Source organism: Narcine bancroftii, chromosome 2, assembly GCF_036971445.1.
Source record: "Narcine bancroftii isolate sNarBan1 chromosome 2, sNarBan1.hap1, whole genome shotgun sequence".
Classification (NCBI taxonomy): Eukaryota; Metazoa; Chordata; class Chondrichthyes; order Torpediniformes; family Narcinidae; genus Narcine; species Narcine bancroftii.
The window spans coordinates 357,240,598-357,265,544 of NC_091470.1; the positions used below are offsets into that span (position 1 = coordinate 357,240,598).

A 24,947-nucleotide genomic window follows, 5' to 3' on the forward strand; every position below is an offset into this window, starting at 1 on the left:
AGGCCATATTGGCCCTTCTAGTCCACACTAATTTATGTGAAACACCTACCCACTCCCATGCCTATAACCCTCCAACCCCCTATCATCCATGTACTCATCTAGGCGCCTCTTAACTGACCCTGCCGCAACTACTTCTTCCAGTAGATCATTCCACTCAGCCATCACTCTCTGAGTGAAGAAGCTTCCTCTTATATTACTCCTAAAGTTTTGCCCCCTAACCCTTAACTTATGGCCACTTGTACCAATCTCCCCAAACCTCAGGGGAAAGATCCTATTCACATCTACTCTATCTATTCGCTTCATAATTTTAAATACCTCTATCAAATCACCTCTCAACTCTCTATTCTCCAACGAATAAAGTCCCAGTCTGTTCAATCTTTCTCTGTATTCAAGATACTGCAATCCAGGCAACATTTTTGTTAACCTTCTTTGCATCCTGTCTACCTTATTTATTATCCTTCCTATAATTTGGAGACCAGAACTGCACACAATACTCCAAACTTAGCCTCACCAAAGCTGTAAACAGTCTCAACATCACCTCCCATCTCTTATATTCTATGCTATGATTTATAAAGGCCAGCATACCAAAGGCCTTCTTCTACATGGGAATCTACTTTCAATGAACGATGAACCTTTATTCCAAGATCCTTCTGTTCCTCATCATTCTTCAATGCCCTCCCCTTCACTGCATTTATCCTATTTTGGTTATTCCTCCCAATATAAAGCACCTCACACATCTACATTAAACTCCAACTGCCACCTTTCAGCCCACTTTTCCAAACAGTCCAAATCCTTCTGTAGTCCATGAAAACCCTCTTCACTATCCACAACTCCCCATATTTTTGTGTCGTCCGCATATTTACTCACCCAATTTATCTCCCCATCATCCAAATCATTAATACAGATGACGAACAACAAAGGACCCAACACCTATCCCTGAGGCACACTGCTCGTCACCGGCCTCCATCCTGACAGACAGTTGACTACATTGACTCTCTGGTGCCCATCTTCCAGCAACCTCTGAACCCATCTGACTATCTCCATATTAATCCCTAGAAATTGAATCTTCTTCACTAACCTTCCATGTGGAACCTTATCAAAAGTCTTACTAAAATCCAAATAGACCACATCAACTGCTTTACCTTCATCAACCTTTCTGGTCACCTCTTCAAAAAAATTCAACATGATTCGTCAAGCACGACATTCCCCTCACAAACCCATGTTGGGTGTCCAAGATCAATCCCTGCTTATCCAGATATTTATACATATTATCCATAGAATTCCTTCCATTAGTTTCCCCACCACCGATGTCAAAATTACTGGCCTATAGTTGCTTGGTCTACACCTTGCACCCATTTTAAACAGCAGAACCATGTTTGCAACCCACCAATGCCACGGCACCACACCCTCCTCCAGTGACCGTTGAAAAATCACTGTCAGAGCCTCTGCTATTTCCTCCCTGACCTCCCTTAAGGTCCTTGGAAAAATCCCATCAGGACTAGGAGACTTATCTACCTTTATACACCCTAGAAGTTCTCAAACCCCCTCTTTACTAATGCCTATCTTTTCCATAACTAACCCTTTTGCCTCACTTATTTTACAAAATTCAGTATCTCTTTCCTTCGTGAGCACCGACGAGAAGAATGTATTCAATATTTCCCCCATCTCATATGGTTCCTCACACATACCTCCTCTCTGATTTTCCAGTGGACCTATTCTATCCTTAAATTTCCTTTTATTATTCCTATATTTGTAAAAACCCTTCGGATTTGCCTTCACTCTATTTGCTATAGCCCCCTCGTATGTTTTTGCCTTTCTAATTTCGCTCTTAAGGTTCTTTCTACAATCTATGTATCGTCCATACATCTCATCAATCCTTTGCTTCTTGTATTTATTGTAGGCCTCCTTCTTATCCCAAACCATCTTCCTAATCTCTTTAGAAAACCTTGGATCCTTTGAACATTTGGTCTTGCCTTTTGTCCTGACAGGAACATAAAGATTCTGCACTCTCAAAATCTCACCTTTAAATGCTCCCCAATTCTTAACTTCCTTTTCAGAAAAAAAAAGATCATCCCAAACTACTCCCTGCAAATCCTTTCTCATCTCCTCAAATCTGGCTTTCCCCCACTCAAAGACCTTCATCTTCGGACCAGACCTATCCCTTTCCATAATTAAGCTGAAACTAATGGTGCTATGATCACTGGATTCGGTGCTCCCCAGTGCACACTTCCGTCACCTGCCCTATTTCATTCCCCAACAGTAGGTCTAATACTGCTCCCTCTCTAGTGGGTGCCTCAATATATTGATGCCAAAAGCAATCCTGTATAAGCTCTAAGTCATCCAGCCCACTCACTGACTGCCTCTCCCAATCTATGTTAGGAAAATTAAAATCCCACCACCCTGTGCTTACTGCACATCTCAGCTATTTCCCTCCACATTTGCTCTTCTAGTTCCCTCTCTCCATTTGGTGGTCTATAATACACCCCTATAATTGTAACCTCACCTCTTTTATTTTTTAATTTTACCCACACTGCCTCCTTTGATGAGCCCTCCAATCTGTCACATCTCAGTACTGCTGTAATATCTTCCTTGACAAGTAATGCCACACCCCCTCCCCTTACCCCTCCAATTCTATCATACTTAAAGCAACGAAATCCGAGAATATTAAACTGCCAGTCACAACCTTCCTTCAAACATGTCTCACTAATCACCACCACATTTTACTGCCAAGTGTCCATCCACATCTTTAGCTCATCCATCTTCCTTACAACACTCTTTGCATTGAGGTAAGTGCATTGCAGAGACTTCCCACATCTTACCTTCTGCCTAAGCCCCTCTCTGCCATCCACACAATCATTTGTTACCATCCTTCCTTCCCCATCATAGTATCTATCTCTTTCCTCCTCAATCAACTGCTGTTCCACCTCCAAATTTTGTGAATAAGCCTTTTCCCTTCACCAACAATACCTCTCTCTGCTGTCCTTCCTGACATGGACCCCTTCCCCCAACCATACTAGTTTAAAGCACCCTCTAGTAACCCTAGTAATCCCTCTGGGATTCAGATGTAACCTGTCCTTACAGTACAGGTCCCACCTCCCTCAAAAAAAGTCCCAGTTATCCAAGAACTTGAATCCCTGACTTCTACTCCACCCCTTTAGCCACACATTCAGTCTCCACCTAATTCTATTGTATCTTTATGTATATGATAATATTATGTACAATAAGTTGGCACTGTGGTCTGGAGAAACAGTTGCACCTGGCTGTATATGTAAATCTTGAACTTGAATTTGATGCACCATATGGCAATCCTGAATATCTTGTATGTTTTTTAAGTGTTCTCTAATACTTTGGTGCAGCTCTCTTATCTCTTATATTTATTACCTTGTATAATACAGGGGTTCCTCTGAGTGTGAATAATCTGGCTGCACAAATTCTCCATACATTTTTAAAATAATTTTTAAGTTAGTAATACAGTAAAAAAAAAACCCTGTTATTTGGAGTTCAAGCAACTGGAAAAAAAGTGGAAAATAAATGGGAAAAAATGCAAAGTTTAAAATTGGCATGCCTCATCATTATACAGCAAGCAATCTCAAACAACCGGAAAATTCATTTACCTACATCTACCAATCCCCATAGGTGTCAGATACCAAGGGTCTTACTGCACCCTATACTTAATAAAATAAACTAAAATAAACTAAAATAAAATAAACTTTATAAAATACTGTATAGTATCTTTTAATGACTGGATTCAGAATACAATTAATTCTGTGAGGGAAATTATTAAATAAAATGTGAAAGATATATAGCTATTGCACGTCGAGAGTTGATCATAGGTTACTATAGAAAAAGGTCATTCCTAAAATACAGATACATCAGGAATAGAAACCCTTGCATAACCTGGTGGCTGAATGTATTTCCCAATTTGCACCTTCAAATTACTTTTTCGCTTGAACTAATGTGGCTTTGCATTCTTTCTTCTCTGGCTTGACTTCGCGGACAAAGATTTTTGGAGGGGTACGTCCACGTCTGCTGCAGGCTCATTGGTGACTGACAAGTCCGATGCAGCATTACCTCTTGGTTAACCACAATCCATCATGATCCCAAGCTTGTCATCTTTGTTACATTAATTAATAGTTCTGCGCAAACATCTCTGCTGACTATAAATGTATTTATAGATCATTGTCCCAATCTTCTGTCCTTTTTGGTTTTAAAAAAAAAATATTTTTCACTTAGGAAAACAACTGAGTTATTGATCACCAACATAATAGACTTTGCTCCTAGTTTATAGATGCTTGAATTTGGATTGTTTTTACCATTTGAATAAACTACGTGCGTCCAATCACACAACTGAAAGTAATGGGAATAATTGGGGAATTAAAAGGTCATAGGAACAGGTGGGTGAGTAGAGCAGAGTCTGCACCCAGATCAGCTGTGACCTTATTGAATGATAGAGCAGGCTTGATGGACCTGATGGCCTACCCCAGCTGCTCTTTCTTACAGAACATAGAACTTTACAGCACAGCACAACACAAGCCCTTTGGCTCACGATGTTGTGCTGACCGATAGAAAATGAATCAACAAACAAAACATTCCCTACCTTACTTACACCTATAACCCTCTATTTTTATTGCATTCATGTTCCCATCTAAGAATTTTAAATGTGCCTATTGTACAAGCCTCCACATCACTTATTCCAAGTGGCCCCTACTCTGTGAAGAAATAAAAGCAAACAAAAACTTGCCCCTGATATCTCCTCTGAACTTTCCTCTCCTCACCTTTTGCAAATGTCTTCCAGTATTTGATACTCTCGCCCGAGGAAAAAGCTGCTTGCTGTCCACCCTACTATGCTTTGCGTAATCTTGTATACCTCCATTGTCACGTCTCATCCTTCACTCTAAAGAGAAAAGGCCTAGGTCTGTTTCTATCCCATCCTGACCATCTGCATTTTCTGTCTGGGCACTCTCCTGCCAGATGGAATTAACATCGACTTCTCTGCTTTCCCCTCCCCTTTCCAGTTTATCCAGTTCTCCCCCTCCCTTCCCCCTCCACCAACCTAGCTGTCTCTCTTTCCCCGTCTCTCTTTCCCCTGATCGCTGCTATCCTCTCCCTCCCTCCCCACCTATCATCTTTTGTCTTTGCCTCCCCCCCCCCCCCGCCAATCCTTTTGTTCAAATGCCTGTTGACATTTGTTCATACCTTAAAGAGCTCAAGTCTGAAATGTCAGTTATGTATTTTTACTTTTGCAACATAAAGGACACTGTTTGACTAGCTGAGTTTTTCCAGCATGTTTTTTTTAAAACCTCTGTTAACCTTGCTTCAGAAGACACATTCTCTCCTCGAGGCATCATCCTCATAAATCTCCTGTGCACACTTTCTAGAGCTTCCACATCCTTCCTGTACTGAGATGCCTAGAACTGAACACAATATTCCAAGTGTGGTCTCACCAGAGTTTTAGTAAAAACACAATGTTGGAGAAATTCAGCAGGTCTGCAACATTTCCTCATGACTCTTGAACTCAATCCCTTGACTCATGAAGGACAATACCATAAGCCTTCTTAGTTAGCTACCTTATAAACCTGCACAGAACCTTGATAGATTTATGGATTTGGACCCCAAGTTCCCTCTGTTCCATGTTCTTATAAATCCTGCTATTAAACATATACTTTGGCTTCAGGTTTGATCTTCCAAAATGCATCACTTCACAATTATCCAGATTAAACTCCATCTGCCACTTTTCTATATCCTGTTGTGATCTACGACCATCTTCCACACTGTTCACAATGTTCCCAATCGTCATGTCATATGCAAACTTACTGACCCATCCCTCTGTTTTTTTCTGGTCATTTATAAAAACCACAAAGAGCAGGGGGCCAGAACAAATCTCTACAGAAGTCCACAGGCCACTGACCTCCAGGCAGAATGTGTTACATCTACTACTACCCTCTGCCTTTTGTAGGCAAGCCAATTTTGAATCCACACAGCTCAGATTCCATGGATCCCATGCCTCATGACTTTCTGAATAAGTCAAATGCCTTATTAAAATCTATATATACCACATCTACCACCCTCCCTTCATCCAATTCTTTTGTTACTTCCTCAAAAAAGCTTGATTAGGCTCGTGAGGCATGATCTACCCCCCACAAAGTCTTGCTATCCCTGTGAAGACTTTACAAGATTGTATAAAAAGGGGGAGAAATCAGCATACAGGAGAGAGATTGAAAGCTTGGCTGAATGGTCTACAACAACAACAACCTCGCATTCAATGTCACCAAAACTAAGAAGCTGATTGTAGACTTTGGAGTGTACATTCCAGTGGTAATTGGAGGATCAGAGGTGGAGAAGGTGAGTAAATTTAAATTCCTGAGAGTCTCTTGCTGAATCCAATGCACTAATGTCATCGTGAATGAAGAAAAATGTCAGCACTCGTACTTCCTCAAGAGTTTGCGGAGGCTTGGTACAACAGCAAAAAACCCTAGCAAACTTTGACAGATGTAATGCAAACTTCAACAGATGTAATGCAAACTTCGACAGATGTAATGCAAACTTTGACAGATGTAATGCAAACTTCGACAGATGTAATGTAAACTTCGACAGATGTAATGGCCACAATGTGTACTGATGTTGGTCTCCCCTTGTTCCTAATATCACTTGTATTGAAATAAAGACATTTCATATCCTCCAACTGAATACAATTATTATGCTCCCTGCCCCTGCTCTTTCCTCTGCCTTCTCTTACTGGTTCCCATCTCCCTGCCAAACTTGTTTTAACCTCCAGAGCAGCACTAGAAAGCCTTCCAACAATGATATTGATTCCCACCCCCCCCCCCCCCCCCCCCCCCTCCAGTTCAGATGCAAACTGTTCTGCTAATACAGGCCCCACCTTGCCTGGAAGAGTGCCCAATGATCCAGAAATCTGAAGGCCTCCATCTCTTTAGCCACCTGATAAGATGCATTATCCTCCTTTTTCTAACTTCATTTGCATGGTGAACGTTCCTGAGAATGTTGGCACCTCACCCCCTTAACTCTCTTTGCAGGACCTCAACACCCTTCCTAGCCATGCCATTGGACTAGGATATCTGCCTTCCCTCCTGAGAATGCCATGAACTCGATCTGAGATATTCCAGTTCTGGTGGAAGCCTCCATTCCACAAGATAAAAGCATGCTCTTTTGAATCCTTTATCTTGACAGGTTTGCATAAAAGTCGTGTTTTGTTTTTCTCTTTAATCTCAAAGTATTACATGTGCTATTTCCAAAAAGATAACTAGTGTAGAATAATATCTTTTTCAGTCTTGTAACTATCCACTCAGCTTTTGCAAATGCAAAATGAAACTGTCCTGCTTTCATAGAATGGAGTATTTGAAAGAAGTAGTTAAGAAATCCCACAGCTACCAATACTGAAATCCAAGTCATAAAGTGGAGAATGGGAGTCATTATGTTAGAGGTGAAGGATAGATGGAACCCAGTTGGAAGGAAGGGGGTAAAATATGAATAATAGGTGGAAAAAAAGCAGAAGGGAGAGAGAGGTGGAGACAGAATGGAAAAGGGAACAAACCTCGGAGGACCAAAGGAATGGATCAGGTGTAGAGCCAAGGGGAAAAGAGGAGGGAATTTCTCCACTGAGCTGTACCTATGCATCAATTTTTACTCCTCCTTGCTCCACCTGTCACGTACTGGGTCCTGGCTTTCCTTCTCTTCATTTACGCTAGCTATCTTCCATCTCTCCTGATGAAAGTCTCAACCTGAAATCATTACTGTTCCTTTTACCCCCTTCTCAGACTGCTGAATTTTGTTCTCTCAGCATCTGTTGTTTCAATGTGACTAAATGATAATGAAGCAGTTACAGGATTTTGGATTTTAATGATTTTTGGTGTATTGTTAAAGTCGATCCGCGTTGTAATAAAACAAACAACTGCAGAACCAAAGAGCATACAAACACGTCTTTATTGCATTATGCTAGCGGGAGTGAGGAGTACAAAGAAAGAGTAAACAATGTAACCCATGCTTTTCACTGATCCCCACTCAGAGTACACAGTATCCTTGCAGAACTTCTGTTGGCCCTTAGACAGTTGCCTACATGCAGTTCTACATATTTTTTACTATTGGCAATCTTATGTTCTTGCAACTTCTGTTCTTCACAGCTACTTCTGTCCTTCACCGTTTCTGTAACTTGGAACCCAGCAACTTTCTGATAAACCATATCTCTCGCTTAATACTCCCATCCCAGTCATGCTATGCTCTGCAGTGTGGACTCTTTAATCTACTAAAGCATTAACTCTTTGTTGGCCAACTTACCACAGCAGAAGCCCCCTTCCCATAATTATTCCATGATAACTTATTTGGTTTACCTTCCTATTCTACATCCTGTTGGCGACTATTCACATGACCTGTAATCTGCAGGCTTCAGCAATATATATAGCTTGAGTTTTGAGAAAAGGATGGTCTCGGTTCTTGCTTCTTGCAGCTGTGCTACCAAAAGAAAACAGTTTCTTTAACCGATACTAGTATTTTCCCAGAAAAAATATTCTTTTTTAAACCTTCTCTTACTGCTCTAATTTATAGAAAGGATATAAGCAAATAAAGCAAATCTAATCTGTAATCTATAATATCGTGATAATATAACGTTAGTTGTAAGGCATGAATGGATCATACAAAAGAATCGCAAAACAAAACAACACAACCAATAGAGTGATGGCTAGGATGCATAATTCCTGAGTAAATGCTGTTGTCCATCCCTTAAAAGGTCACCAAGATGGTCTCAGGGGGGTTGTAATTGTGGAATTGTTTTCCTACTTTCTGCACCTCATATATCTGTTTTTGATGTGGTTTGCAAAATGGGTAATATTTTCTGAAGTGTTGGATACAAATACAACATTCCTGTCCTACTCCTTCTTTTTCTGCCAAAAGTAAATCTAAAGCTAATCGGTTTTGTCAGGCCTCTGTTCATATGGCCGCTACTTCAGGGTTGAGTTTGTGAATTTGGGTCTGTTTGTTTTCCTCAATCCAAGCTGTTATAACACGCAGAGTCCAGTTGGAGTGACATCTCCATGCTAGATGTTCTGTATCGTTAAAGGGTATTGCTACCATAGGAAACACTTGATCACTATAGTTCGGCATATGGGTACAGGCCCAACAGTGGGACACAGTTAGAGTTTCAACATACATTAAGGACATGAGTAAATAAGTATTGTCATACAGTAAGAGGGCTGGATGGACTAGAGTTTGTCAAATGTGTGCAAGATAGTTTTCTTAATCAATATGTAGAGGAACCAACTCGGGACGGTGTAATACTGGATCTCCTGTTAGGGAAAGTGATAGGTCAGGTATCTGAGGTTAATGATGGAGAGCAAATTGGGTCTAGTGATCACAACTCTATCAATATAAGGGTAGTTTTAGGGAAGAGCAAAGAAGGGCCTAAAGTTGAGGTTCTGGATTGGAGAAAAGCAAATCTCGAAGGAATAAGAATGGCTTTGGGGAGTATTGAGTGGGACATGATTTTTTTCAGGAAAGGATGTAAATGAAAAATGGAGAATATTCAAAAAAGAAATTTTGAGAGAACAGAGTAGATATGTCCCAGTGAGGATCAAAGGAAAGTCTGGAAGTCATAGGGAGCCTTGGTTTTCAAGGAATATTAGAAATTTGGTTAGGAGAAAGAGGGAGGTGTACAAGAGGTATAAACAGCAGGGTGCTGAGAAATTAAAAGAGGACTACAAGGAGTGTAGAAAAAATCTTAAGAAAGAAATTAGAAAGGCCAAAAAGAGGCACGAAGAGGCTTTGGCAGACAGAGTAAGAATAAATCCAAAGGGTTTCTATAGGTACATTAAAAGTAAAAGATTAGTGAGGGGTAGAATTGGACCCCTTGTAGATAGTGAGGGTAGGCTGAGTGAGAAGTCAGAGGAAAGGGGGAAATTTTAAATGATTTCTTTTCCTCGGTATTCACTAGGGAAAAAAAATATTGTACCAGTTGAAGTGGAGGAAAATAGTGGGGAGGTTGTGAATCATATAAGGATAACTGAGGAGGTAGTGATGGCAGTGTTAAAAAAGATAAAGGTGGACAAATCTCCGGGTCCGGACAATGTATTCCCAAGGACACTCAGGGAGGCTAGTGTACAGATAGTAGGGCCATTAACAGAGATATTTAGGATGTCTCTGGTCACGGGGGTAGTGCCAGAGGATTGGAGGGTGGCTCATGTTGTTCCGCTGTTTAAAAAAGGGTCCAAATGTAAGCCAGGAAATTATAGACCTGTGAGTCTGACGTCTGTAGTGGGTAAGTTGATGGAAAGTGTTCTGAGGGATGGCATTTACAAATATTTGGAAGAACAGGTAGTAGTCAGCATGGTTTTGTCAGGGGTAGATCATGCTTAACAAACCTTATAGAGTTTTTTGAGGGGGTTACAAAAAAGATTGATGAAGGGAAGGCTGTGGATGTTGTCTATTTAGACTTTAGTAAAAAGTTCCCCACAGGAGGTTAGGAAAAAAGGTGGAAGCATTAGGTATAAATAAGGAGGTAGTGAAATGGATTCAGCAATGGATGGATGGGAGGTGTCAGAGAGTACTGGTAGAAAGTTGTTTGTCCAATTGGAGGCCGGTGACTAGTGGAGTTCCTCAGGGATCGGTCCTGGGTCCACGATTGTTTGTTATATATATTAACGATCTGGAAGTAGGGGTGGTGAATTGGATAAGTAAGATGATACAAAGATTGGTGGTATTGTGGACAGTGAGGAAGATTACCGTAGCTTAAAAAGAGATATAGGAAAGCTAGAGGAGTGGGCTGAGAAATGGCTGATGGAATTTAATACAGATAAGTGTGAAGTGTTGCATTTTGGAAAGGCAAATCTAAATAGGTCATATACATTGAATAGTAGACAATTGAGGAGTGCAGAGCAACAAAGGGATTTAGGAGTGATGGTAAATAGTACCCTCAAAGTTGATACTCAGGTAGATAGAGGGGTAAAGAAGGCATTTGGAATGTTGGCCTTCATAAATTGGAGTATTGAATTCAAGAGTTGGGATGTTATGATGAAATTGTACAAAGCATTGGTGAGGCTAAGTTTGGAATACTGTGTGCAGTTTTGTCACCGAATTATAGGAAGGATACAAACAAAATAGAGAGAGTGCAGAGAAGGTTCACGAGAATGTTGACAGGATGTCAAGGTTTGAGTTACAGAGAAAGGTTGAGCAGCCTGGGGCTTTTTTCTCTGGAGCGTAGAAGATTGAGGGGGGATTTGATAGAGATGTTCAAGATTTTAAAAGGGACAGAGAGAGTCAACGTGGATAGGCTTTTTCAATTAAGAGTGGGGGGATATTCAAACCAGAAGCCATGGTTTTAGATTGCAGGGGGAAAATTATAAGGGGAACATGAGGGGAAATTTCTTCACACAATGGATGGTTGGGATGTGGAATAAGCTTCCAGCAGAGGTGGTTGAAGCAAGGACGTTATTTACATTTAAGAAAGACTGGATAATTACATGGAGGGGAGAGGATTGGAGGGGTATGGACCACGTGCTGGTCAGTGGGACTAGGAGGGTGGGGATTTGTTCCGGCATGGACTAGTAGGGCCAAACTGGCCTGTTCTGTGTTGTATATGGTTATATGCCATGTCTGGTTTGGAGTCTCTATCAAGTCACTCACTACTGGGATGCCCAAAGCACCTATAAGTATAATAATTGTCTTCTGTTATGTCATGCTATCTTTTTTCCAGGGCCAATCTTTTTACAGTTGGTGTGATGTATCCACCAAGATTGCCCCTCAACCTTTACTGCAATGGGTTTGGTGTGTAATACTTGCAAGGGGCCCTTCCCAATTCCTTATCAGAACATAATCTCAGGGCTGGATTTTCGGTAAGGGCCCTTCCATGTTGTCCTTTTTTCTGTGAGCGTTACGTACCTGCGCATGCAAAGTCTCAACAATTTCAGTTCGTTCTTTCACTTAAGGGCATGCAAATCAAGACACACTTCTACATTTTTATCTGCTGTCCAGGGTGTACGCAGCAGTTTTCCAAACAATATTTTTGCCAGGATTAGTCCTGTGCTAGTGTGTGGTGTTATTCTCTTTTCAAAAATGGCCAGCGGGAGTCCTTTTAACCAGTTTAGTTCTGTTTCTTCAGTTAGTTTGGCCAACTTATTGTTTAATGCTCCATTTGTTCTTCCCATAATTCCAGCTGCCTGTTAAATTGCTGTTTTATTCTCAGATGGTGGCATAGCTCTTCATTTACTTCAGCAGTAAATGCAGCCCATTTTCTGAGCTAATACTAGTCGGGGATCTAAATTGGGGTATTATTTCCTGTAATATAATTCCTACCGTTGCTTCTGCTGTCATGTTTACTGTTAGTAATGCCTCTATCCATCTATTGAAAAAATCAATAACAACAAAACAGTACTTATAGCTGTGTATGCTAGGCAATTCTATAAAATCAATCTGTACACACTCAAAAGGTCCTGTAGGCATTCGTGTCCTACCCGGAGGGCACTTAATTGCTTTGCCAGGATTATTTTTCTGACAGATAATACATTCCTATGCCTTTCTTTCTTTGTACCGCTTTTCTTAAATTAGGGTGCCACCACATTTGTAATGTCCCTCCTACTATTCCCTCCTGACCCAAATAATTAATGTATATAATTCATTGATATAGGTGAAAATGCATCAGGTACACAAAGTTGTCCAGCAGCGGTGGTCCATAACTGAGCATCGGGATTTTTGGTGCACCCATGCTGTTTCCAAGTCAAGTCAAGTCGTGTTTATTTGTTGTTCACACCATTAACATTGCAGTGTACAGTGAAAAACGAGATAGCTTTTCTCCAGACCGTGGAGCTAGTTATTTATATTGATGAATTACATCAGAAACTTTTTTATAAATAATGTATCACATAAATATCATTACAAATGCTTGCCTGGAGTTCAGAAGCCTCACGGATTGGGGGAGAAAGCTGGTCGTGAGGGCCCCAACGCTTCGGTACCTCTTCCCGGATGGCAGGAGGGAGAAAAGATTGTGGGAGGGGTGTGTGGAGTCCTTCACAATGTTTATAGCTTTCTGCAAACAATGGCCATTATAAATGTCCCATCATGGCAGGGAGAGAGACACCAATGATCCCCTCAGCAGTCCTTACTATCCACTGCAGGGACTTGTGTTCTGAGATGGTATAGTTCCTGAACCAGGCAGTGATGCAGTTACATAGGATGCTCTCAATTCTGCCCTGTAGAATATAGTGAGGGTGGAAGCTGAACTTTCCTCAACCTCCACAAGAAGTAAAGGCATTGTTGGGCTGGCTTGGCAATGGATCTGGTGTTGGAGGACCAGGAGTAATTCTCCACACACCAAGGAATTTGGTGCTCTTGACTACCTCGATGGTGGAGCCGTTGATGGTCAGTGGAGAGTGATCTCCCCCACCCCCCACTCCAACCCCAGGCTCTGCTGAAGTCCACCACCACCTCCAAAGTTGCAAGTTCAAGTTGATTTGCAGGGGCATCCCCATGTCAGGCAGGGTCTGTCTATTCAACAGTTGTTTGTCGTCATCTGAATATGGATAGCAGGAGCCTTTATGGTTACATCCGCTTGGGCATTCTCCAGGGAAACGAGGTCCTAGGCATCACACTTAATCATGGCCAGGTGGGAAGGTTAGGACAGAGAAGCCAACAGGTTGGACACAAACGTTGCAGTTTTAAGAAGGGCACCCGAGGAGGTCAAGAATCCACGATACTGCCACAAAATTCCAAAATCATGGGCAACTCCAAATATGTATCGCAAGTCTGTGTAAACGTTAAAGGGTATATCCTTTAATGCAGGAGCGTGTTAGTAGAAAGAGTTCAGCTTGTTGTGCAGAGTGGAGGTGATGGAATGCCTCTACCACTGTATCAGTATCTCATTAGGGACTGGCAAGTGTGATTATTTTTGGGCACTTTTTATTCCTAGAAAAGCTGACCTGTATCTTCTGATGGCAGTGGTTCAGGTACATGCATCCCTGCTTCATAATCAAAACTAAATTTCTCTACCAATACCACACCTCCTTGTTCTTTTAGCCTAATTGCTGCGTGATAAAATATTGTGCCTTTGGCATTGTACTGAAAGCAATTGTTCACAATCAAATTAAAATCTTCTTCAAATTGGTCAAACGTCCGATATCGATAGCCTTCAAGCTATTTCTTCATTGTTTGGTAGTCCATTGGCATTTTGATGTGATCCAAATAATCTTTTAATGGCGCAGGTTCACCAAAGATGTTTCCTGTGTCTGTCTTCTGTAGCTGTTCCAACGTGAGGATAAGGAAGGGGGTCAACTGTAGCTCCATTGCAAACTGCTATATCTTGACCTCCTCACTCTTTAGCTTTTCCCTTTTCCAGATTAACTTGATGAGGAGCCATGCTCTTTCTAAGTCATGCTGCAGTCACTGCCAAGATTCAACTGCTCTTTTAGTGCACAATTTTTCTCCTCTGATTCTCCTTTCTCTGCATTTCACGGAGACTGCAAGTGGGACTGTAAACGCCGAGGAAGTGGAACACCATTTCTTGACTGTCGCTTTAATGCCCAATAGCTGTGAAGCCTCTGCATGAATTGGCTTTTATGTTTAATTGATAGTCGACCTGTGATCTTACTTAATCTGCCAATTTAATTCTACAAAGCTCTAGTGAAGCAGATCTCATTTTTGTTTCTGACACATTATAGCTTTCTGTTAGATCTGGGCTTTGTTTTTACACGTTCAGCTTCTCCTCCTCCTTCATCGAAACTAGTGAGAGACTGGTCTTGGTGGGGGGGCTGGGGGAGGTTGGTTGCTGTAGTGGGGGTTGTGATGGCTGGGGTACATATGGGGGTGGTCTTGCCAACAAGGAATCTTCCAATTCCTCCTCATTCTGCAAGAATAGGGTCGCCATGCCCAACAACGGGTCACCTTGTTCCTAACGTTGCCATATATTTCTCTACCTTCGGGTCACCCTCCTTTATACATACTGCTATCCCTCTTCTATTTGCTTTGTCACTCCAACTATGTGCCTTTGTCCTCTCTCATTATTTTACGCCTTCCTCTTTCCATTCTTTTATTTGTTTTTTCCACTTTTTCCCTACATTCTTTTCCCATAATTTTTCTGCTTTCTCTATCACCCTCACTGACCACATGTCACCAATCAACCATTCTTCGTTGCCTAACCTTTAAAAAAAAATGCTGCTGACATTTGTCGATATTCCTTTTGATGTTTTGGGTGCAAATCACACATTTGTTGTACCGGCCTCTTCATCCTTTTTAAAACCTGTAGGGGCTGTTGGCATAATGACTAGGCAGTTGGGCTTAGTGGAGGAGCACTGTCTCTGCTCCCCACTCTCCTGGGTCCACAAGCTCATCGAGTCTGCCCTGTCATTCATTCATGAGCTGATCCATTTTCCCACTGCCCGGCCTTCTCCCTATATCCTTTGATGCCCTGGCTAATCAAGAACCTATCAGTCTCTTCCTTAATATACCCAATGATTTGGCCTCTGCAACCACCCTCTGGTTGAAGAAACCCATCCTCTATTCTAAGTGGACCCCCTTCAATCTTGAAGTTGTGCTCTCTTTCCTAGACTCTCCCAGCATGGGAAACAACTTTTAATATCTGCTTTGTCCATGCCTTTCAACTGTCAAAATGTATCAGTGACATTCAAAATCTTTCAACTACACCAGTGGAAGCACTTCCATTATAGCAGCTGCAGTGGGGCCACCAAGTTTCAATGAAGGAACAGTACTATGCTTTTGAGTCTGTGTGTGACTGTGAGGAGGCTCTTTGCACTGCCCAAATTTTGAGCAGTACAAATATACACATCAAAATGTTGCAACGCTAAAACAGGCACTAATAACTCCTCAATGGTTGAATAATTTTGTTGATGGTCATTAAACTTTTTCGAGGAGTATGAAATAGGATATTCTACTCCATCACCATCCTTCTTCTGTAATAGTACTGCACCAACCGCTTTGTCACTGGCATCCACGGCTAAAGAGAATGGCTTTTCAAAGTTAGGGGACATAAGTACAGGCTGATGGCATAAAATTTAACTTCAGAAACACTTCCTGGCATGCATCTGATCAGATAAATTTTTCTTTCTTTCTTTCCAAGTAGTTATGTTAATGGAAGTGCAATTTCTGCAAAATTTTTACAAAATCTACGATAGTAGCCAATCATACCTAGAAATCTCTGAAGAGCTTTCTTATTTCCGGGGATAGGGAACACAGTGATAGCCGATACTTTCGCTCCAACCGGTGCCACCTGTCCCTGACCTACCACACAACCCAGATAAATTACTGTGGCATGTCCAAACTTACTCTTGTGCAAATTCACTGTGAGGTGTGCTTCCACCAGTCTCTGATATAACTGCTCTAATTCAAGCATGTGTTCTTCCCATGTATCCATACTAATTACTAAATCATTGATATAGGCCCCTGTGTTCTCTAAACCCTGAATCACTGCATTAATCATTCTCTGAAATGTGCCAGGTGCATTTTTCATCCCGAAAGGCATAACATTATACTCAAACAATCCTGAAGGTGTAACAAATGCAGAAATCTCCCTACCTTTCTCTGTCAAAGGAACACACCAATATCCTTTTAAGAGATCAATCTTTGTAAGAAACTCAGCCTTCCCCACCTTATTTATACAATCATCTATTCTAGGAATAGGGAACGCATTAGTCTTTGTCACCATGTTTACCTTTTGATAATATGTACAAAACCTAATTGAGCCATCTGGCTTAGGCACCAGAACACAGGGTGAACTCCAATTGGAACTGATTTTTGGATGATGTCATTTTTGAGCATATAATCCATCTCTTGATCCAACAATCTGCTCCTTTCCTGATTAACTCAGTAAAGATCCTGCATAATAGGCTTAGCATCACCGACCACATCATGACAAGCCACAGTAGTTCTTCTTGAAACATCTGGGAATATATCCTTAAATTTCATAAGTAATTTCTTCCCTTTCTGATTTAGTCAAATGCATTAACTTGGTGTCTAAGTTTTACAAAACTATAGAATTTTCCAACTTGGGGCTTATCACTTTCTGTGCTCCATGACCTTCCACGAAACTTATCTCCTCCTTACTTTCCTCTATAACTAGCACCTTGGTTGAAATACTAGTCTCCTCCTCAGTCATTTTCTCAAAGTAAGGTTTAAGCATGTTTATGTGACAGACCTGTGTCTCTCTTTGACGATTGGGTGTATCAATGACATAGGTGACCTGGTTAATTTTTGATTTCACCTTTTATGGTCCTGAAAATTGAGCTCTCAAAGGATATGCTTCACCACCAATGCCTTTAATTAAATTCTCATCTCCAGTATCTGTCTCCTCACCAAAATTCAAAACGTTGCTTAATACAAGCGATTGGGCTGCTCCAGTATCCCGCAAGATTTTAACTGGCACTTGATTGGATCCTTCTTTAACTGAAATGAAACCTTCAGTTATGAATGGTTTAAAAATATCCGTAACTTTTTCACTCTGAACACAGACAGTTGGTACCACCCCTTTCTCTTTCTTCCTTTTCAGTACAGGACAATTTGCTAAAATGTGCCCTGCCTTTTTATAATAGCGGCAAATAACACTCAAAAATTTTTCCTTCACCCATTTCTCTTCATCTCTTCCTGTAACCTCACTTCTAGATTTTCTTTCTACTCTACTTGGATTATCAGCAGTATTCCTTTGAAAGGTTTTCCCTGGTGTCCACTTAGACTCATGGGTTAAAGCATATTCCTCTGCGAATTTAGCCAATTCTTGCCAAGTTTTTATATTTTTCTCTGCCAAGTACACTTGAATATCATCAGGAACATAATTTTTAATCTCAATCAGAATGATTTCCCTCGATAAATCAAAGTTATTTTCTACTTTCATTGTGGCACATCACCGATCAAAACACAACCTTCCTATAAGCAAAATCCAGGTAAGATTGGGTTACTGCTTTTTTAAAACTCCTGAACTTTTGTCTATAAGCCTCTGGGACTAGTTCATAAGATCGGAGTATAGCCTGCTTTACAAATTCGTAATCAGCTGCTTGTTGTACCGTGAGACATGAATCCACCTGTTGGGCTTTCCCTTTAAGAACACGTAGCAGGAGTGACCACTGGTCTGGTGGCCATTTTAAATTTACAGCTACTTTCTCAAAATGTTGAAAATACTGGTCTATTTCAGCTTCCTCAAATGGAAGAACTAACCTCACTTCTCTACTGACTAGAAACCTCACCTCTTGACCAGCACGTGGATTTTGGGCTTCTACCTCTCCTTGCATTAGGGTCAGCTTTAATTTAGCTAGTTTTAGCTCATGCTTCTGTTCTTTCTCTCTCTCCTCCCTTGTGGCTGCCCTTTCCTCCATTTCTGCCTGCCTTACTGCTTCCCGTTCGGCTTTCCTTTCTGCCTCTCTTTTTTCTTCTAACTCTAATTTTCTCAAAGCCAACTTTCTCTGAAGTTTTCTCCTTTGGAAACTGTTCTAACGCAGCTTCTTCAAATACCCCCTTTCCTACATAGTGCTTAACAATCTTTTGGGCAATTTCCTTTTTTTCATCCCAGTTCTTACTGTAAGAAGTTTTAATTTGCCAACTATAACCATCAGTTCTGACGTTTTAGCCATTTTTAAATTAACCACTGAAGGGTTCGCTATGAACTGGCCAATATTCATAGTTGCTGGTTTTCCTGCTGGTGATTTATACACTCATCGTTTATTTTTAATTTCAAGCTGGAGGTTGAGTCAAACTCAGACAACTGATAACTAAGCACAAGTTAATTGTCCCTAAAGCTTCCATATTGGTTTGATCCTGGACAATTCCCCCAAATTATGTTACAAGATCAAACCAGCAACCATAAAGAAGGCAGATCACACAGGGGTAAAGATGAACAATTACTTTATTAACAAAAATTCACCTTCAAACTTTAATTTAAAATCCTCCCTTTTATAATAATGCCCACTGGTTAATTAATATGCAACTTTCTATAACAGTGTAAAACTAATAAATTCCCCAGCCTAAATATAACATTTGCAATTAAAGTCTGTTATATTTCCAACCAGCCCACAGAAAAACTTAGACACAAACCTAACACAAAACACACAAGACTTTCAAAACTTCGATCTCAACTGAAGCAAAGATCATAAATAAAATTCAGTTTATTTGGTGAACTGAAGCCAAAAGATCTTTGAGAGAGAGAGAGCACAAAATTCGAAGTTGTCTTCTTGTGTTGCTTGCAGAGAGAGGAACAATGGCTTGGTCTGGATCCTTCTGGCTGCCTTCTAAATGTTCATCCCTTTAAAATGTCTAATATTCTAAACTGCCTCCTAGACAATGACTCTGCTTGGGCATCCTTCCACTTCACAGCCACACCCAGTGGTGGTTTGTCTTCCAAGTCCAGAAATTTCTAGATCATCTTCTGCACATGCCCAATCCATCTCCCACTCTCTCAGCAGTCTTCCTTCACCTTGGCTCTCTAAGGCAAACTGTCACTTTCCAACACAAAACCACACAACACATAGGCCAATACACAACACACAACTCTGTAACAGTGGGCTATATGTCCAGTTTATCTATTTTGATGGAATTCGGTGGTTAGGTAGGTTACTTCAAATATCACTTAAAAGTTAACGATGAGACTATTGGTCTGGGTATGTACACAAAGTAAAAATGGCAAATTTCTTCCCTGTAAGAATGTGTGAACTACGTTTTTTTAAACTGCTCATGGTTTGTGTTCACCGTTACTGAGGCTAATTTTATTTCCAGCTAATTTGATTAATTTCTCAGCTGCTTCTGTCTTGATTATTGTTCAAAGATGTGTGTGTTTTACCATTAGTCTCTTCTATACCTTTTCTGAGACGCTATGCTCCACTGCAGTTACATTATACTCGCAAAAGAAATTGTTCATCTGTTGATTGATTTTAAAATTAATTTTTTTTCCACAAGGCAACATTGAAGTTTTCCACATTTCTCAGAAACTGAGAACTGAAATATGTTCATTAGAAATTTATTCCGATCCTTAGAATTAAAGTGAGGCAATAATATACAGGTTGAAACTCTTTAATCCAGTGACTTTTGGACCTGGCTATTGCTGGACCACAGAAAATGCTATAAAATAGAAAATGCACAGAAAATAGCTGTCAAAGGTGTGGTAGGTGCCTTGATGAAACCCATTTTCTAAGCTGAAAGGATCAAATATATCACAGATAAAATCCTGGTTAGTGCAATGCCTTTACAATACTAGTGATCAAGACCAGGGCTTGAATCACATACTGTCTGTAAGGATTTGTATTAATGGTGGCAGATTCAAAACATGCTGGACCATGGGAGTTGTCGGACCAGAGAGCACTGGATAATGAAGGTTCAACCTGTCATTGCATTTTTGCATCCATGGATAAACAAAGCACCAAAAAAAGTCCCTGGTTGGGACTTGGTCACAACACGATCTGGGCAATGGGGAAAAATTGCATATTCAAATTAAATTTTTAAAAAATCCTGGGTTTTCAAAACTAATCTTTCTGTTTTCCCCTCTCTAGTAATGTTACAGCCTTTTGACTATGATCCCAATGAGAAAAGCAAACACAAATTCATGGTACAAACAGTCTATGCTCCAGCGGGTGCTGCAGATATGGATGCAGTAGTAAGTATTACATTTTACCAGAAAAGATTTGCTGTGTTTCCTACAAAAGCTGGAAGTGATCATTTACAGCTAGGCTACAATTTAAAGAAAAACTTGTTTTGTATTTGTGTACTGCATAAAGTTTTATTGATTACAGTTGGTGTCTTTTAAAATCAATTCTTCCCGTCCTGTTCCTAACACTATGTCAGTTTGTCAGGTGGGAGAATCTTAAAGAAAAGCTGACCTTCTATTTCCTAAATCTATTAGTGAAAAACATGGATATATTATATAATGATTACTGTATGTTTTTGATAATATTTGGAGGCATTCAAATAATGTTCAATAAAGGTTCAAAGGTTCCTTTTATTGTCACTTAATGATGCTTTAGAGATGCAATTTCCATGATGTACTTCAACTTTTGTCTGCCTTAATGCAGTTACCGTGAGCATTGCCTGGCACCCCTAACAATAGGAGAAAGAGAAGCAAAAGAGAATTCCTTCAGACCCTGAGTGTCCATGGATTTGCTTGCAGTTGCACAGACTCTAGCTCAAACCATCAGCAGCCTGAGCTCTGGATCCAAACCTATGAGATGATCAGGAAGTTCTCAGTGCCTGAGGCCCTTTGGGAGCCCTTCTTGCCCTCAGCACCCTCTTGGTTCTGATACCTGGTTCCCATGAACACTTCTCCAGCAACCTGTAGCCAATGTGGGTCCTTCAGCCTCTGAGCCCCTCACTGGTCCACTGTTGTGGTCACTATCCCCATTGGGTCATCTCCTAGGCTTCTCCTCAAGAGAGGGTGGGGGCAAGTGCTCTCCCCATTTCTGATGCCCTGTGCCAGTCCGTTGCTCTTCTGGAGCCTGCAATCCCTCATGGTACATTGCCCAGCACAGGCACAACCATCTTGGGCACAGACTCCCATGGTTGCTGGATTTTTAAAAAAATATGCTGGCTCCTTTAACAGGCTGTTTAAAGCCTGTACAGATCTGTTAGCATCAGGACCGGATGGTAGGACCCTGCAGATCAATGCTGTGTTGTATAGAGTTAACATATAGGAACATAGGAAGTAGGAACAGGAGTAGGCCAAAAACGGCCCATCGAGCCTGCTCCGCCATTCAGTATGATCATGGCTGATCTAATTTATGACCTAACTTCACCTACCTGCCTTCTCCCCATATCCCCTAATTCCTCTATCACGTAAAAATTTATCTAACTGAATTTTAAATATGTTTAATGAGGCAGCCTCAACCTCTTCCCTGGTTAGAGAATTCCAAGCATTCACTACTCTCTGGGAAAAAACTATTTTTCCTCATCTCTGTCCTAAATCTACTCCCCTGAATCTTGAGACTGTGTCCTCTCGTTTTAGTTTCCCCGGCCAGTTCAAAAAACCTTCCTACATCTATCCTATCCATACCCTTCAGAATCCTATGTTTCTATAAGATCTCCTCTCATTCTTCAGTTGCATTATATTTTTAAAAGTGGAGTGGGGCAGTTTTAAAATTTCTTTTGTTGCCAATATTAAAAATAGTGCAGAAGTTCCCAGAACTAAGAAAGGTTATAAACATTTGATTCTAGTGAATTAAATCATTTATTAAATCAAATGGAAGTACAGGCAGTCCCTGGGATTACATAAGAATTCCGTTCCTGAGAAATTTCCATTTCTCCCCCCCCCCACTTAAAAATCAGAAGCTAACAATTTCAATGAAGGTCAATTGACATAATTGTGTATTTGTTCTCCCTGTATAATTACAATGGTACAGAATCCGAATGTTCCACATCCACATGTTCTACAAGTAACAATAGAAAAAAAATGACGTGGCAATTTCCAAAGAAATCCTTTTAAGTAGTCTCCTGCAGTGAACGGAACAGACTATGATGTCTCTTTACTGTGGGAAGGTTACATATATACAGTTTGTTTTTGGAGTCTGTCTTTTGAATTAACTAGCTGTTATTCCTCTTCCTTTAATCCCTGAAGATGTCTCTATATCCTATCTTGGAAAAAAATTAACAATTAATGGGAGAACTTGTTTCAAATTAGATTTCCCCAAGTCTGATCTTTCCTAACCTGTGAAGACCATAATGTATGGAAATTCTGTGTTTTAATTTCTGCTAATAATACACAAAATTGAAAACAAAATTTCATTGACCAAGTTCAAATGCAGTTTTTCAATTAATTAAATTGTGGTTAATTCAGCTGAGCATAATGAATAGGATTGTCGTCAGCTTTTGCAGAATGTTATAGCTTGTGAATCAGAATTTATTGTCATGAACATATGCCATGAAATTTGCTTTGCAGCAGTGTTACTTGTGTAAAAATGTCTATAAATAAAGTTAATAAATAAAATTAGCACCAGGGAAGAGAAAAAGTAAGGTCGTGTTGTGGTTGATTGTCTGTTCATAAATTTGATGGCGGAGGGGAAGAAGCTGTTTTTGTACCTCCTTCCTGATGGTAGCAGTGAGAAGAGGGCATGGCCTGGGTGGTGAGGGTCCTTGATGATAGAGGCTGTTTTCTTGAAATACCACCTCTTATAGATGCCCTTAATAGAATGAAGACTAATGCCCATGATGGCGCTGGCTGAATTCGCCACATTCGGTAGCCTTTCCTGTTCTGTGCCTTGATACCATCGCACCAGATGGTACGATTCAACCGATCAGAATGCTCTCTACAGTACACCTGTAGGAATTTGCGCGTCTTTGCTAACATACCAAATTTCTATAGCCGCTGGCGAGCCTCCTTCATGATTGCATCGACATGAATGCTCCAGGATAAATCTGTAGAGGCACTGAGGAATTTGAAGTTTTTACCCTTTCCACTGCTGACCGCTCATGTTCTCCTGTTTTCCCCTTCCTGAAGTCCAGAATCAGCTCCTTGGTTTTGCTAACATTGAGTGCAAAGTTGTTGTTGTGACAGCACTCAACTAGCAGATCTGCCTTAATCTTCTCTGCTTCCTCAATGTCGCTTTTGATTCTGCCGATGTCATCAGCAAATTTGTTAATGGCATTTGAATTGTGCTTAGCTATGCAGCCATGGGTGTAGAGAATGTAGAGCAGTGGGCTAAGCATGCATCCTTGAGGTTTGCCTGTGTTGATTGTCAGTGAGGAGGAGACGTTGTTACAGATTAAGTGGTCTTCCAATGGAGTTGACCATCCAGTTGCAGTGGGAGGTGCAGAGGCCCAAGTTCTGACCAGTACTAAGCAATATGGTGGTTTTGAAAGCCGAGATGCAATTGATGCAAAACAACCTGATGTATGAATTTGTTGCTGTTGTGTAGGTGACCCAGGGCTTAGTGGAGAGCCAATGAGATTGCATCTGTTGTTGTGTGATTGTGGTAGTTAGGCGAATTGCAATGGGTCCAGGTCTTGGGTACAAGTTGATTCTGGCCATGACCAACCCCTCAAAGCATTTCTTCACAGTGAATGTGAGTGCTACTAGAGAATTACCGCAAACGTTCGTGTATAATGCGTTTCGTGTATAATGAGGGGAAAAAGGGGGAAAAATTTTACTCCTGTGTATAATATGACCCCCTTCCCTTCGCCCGCCCGATTAGCACTGGCTTCTCTCTCCCTCTGCCCGCCCAAGTTGCACTGGTGTCTCCCCGCCCGCCTGAGTTGCGCTGCAGTCTCTCCCTCCTCGTCTGCCCGATTCGTAATGGTGTCTCCCCCCCTCACTCGCCCGAGTCGCGCTGGTGTCTCTCTCCCCCCTGCCCGCCCGAGTCACGCTGCCGTCTCTCCGTCCGCCCGCCTGAGTCGTGCTGCCATTTCTCCCCCTGCCCTCCCCCCCCCACCCCCCCAAGTCAGCCTGCTGTCAATGTAGACGTTAAACCTGGCAGAAATTTTTTTTAAGTTATAATCTCGTCTATAATGCGACCCCGCCCCTTACTTTGGGCTCATATTTCGGTACAATTCTTTTTGCATTATACTCAAATATTTGCGGTATTGATTGAGCTCACTCTGCTTTTATCAGTCACTGGTATAATTGATACCCTTTGAAGCAGGTGGGAATCTGACTGCAGGAATGAGTGACTGAAAATAACTGTGAACACTGCAGCTAGTTGGTGAGCACAGATTTCAGTACCTCGCCAGGTACTCCGTCAGGGTCTGATGTCTTGCAAGGGTTCAGCCTCTGGAAAGCTGTTCATATGTTGGCCTCAGAGACAGATGTAATAGAATCAACTGGAATTTATTGAATCTTCCCTAATGATGATGTGATTAGATTTAGTTTTTTTGCTGCTGCGTTTCTTTTAGTAAATCACTGCACCCTGGTCCAGAGTGTAACAAGTTTTATCCTGGAGCTGTTGATAACATTTGAAATTTGCATTCTGAATTTTCAGCTTCATTGCTTTCACTTGATTTAGTTCACCTTTGCCAAAGCACTGAACAATCATGTTCGG

General features: G+C 41.1%; 1 protein-coding gene across 10 annotated transcripts in view; it reads left to right on the forward strand.

The window, feature by feature from the left end:
* Nucleotides 1–24,947, forward strand: part of LOC138755789 (ras-related protein Rab-31-like) — a 277,761-nt gene that overhangs the window by 237,786 nt on the left and 15,028 nt on the right. For all 10 annotated transcript variants that reach the window (XM_069922406.1, XM_069922409.1, XM_069922407.1 and 7 more), the window contains one exon: nucleotides 20,478–20,581. In XM_069922406.1, coding sequence (XP_069778507.1) covers nucleotides 20,478–20,581 — 104 coding nt within the window. The remainder of the gene's footprint in view (nucleotides 1–20,477; nucleotides 20,582–24,947) is intronic.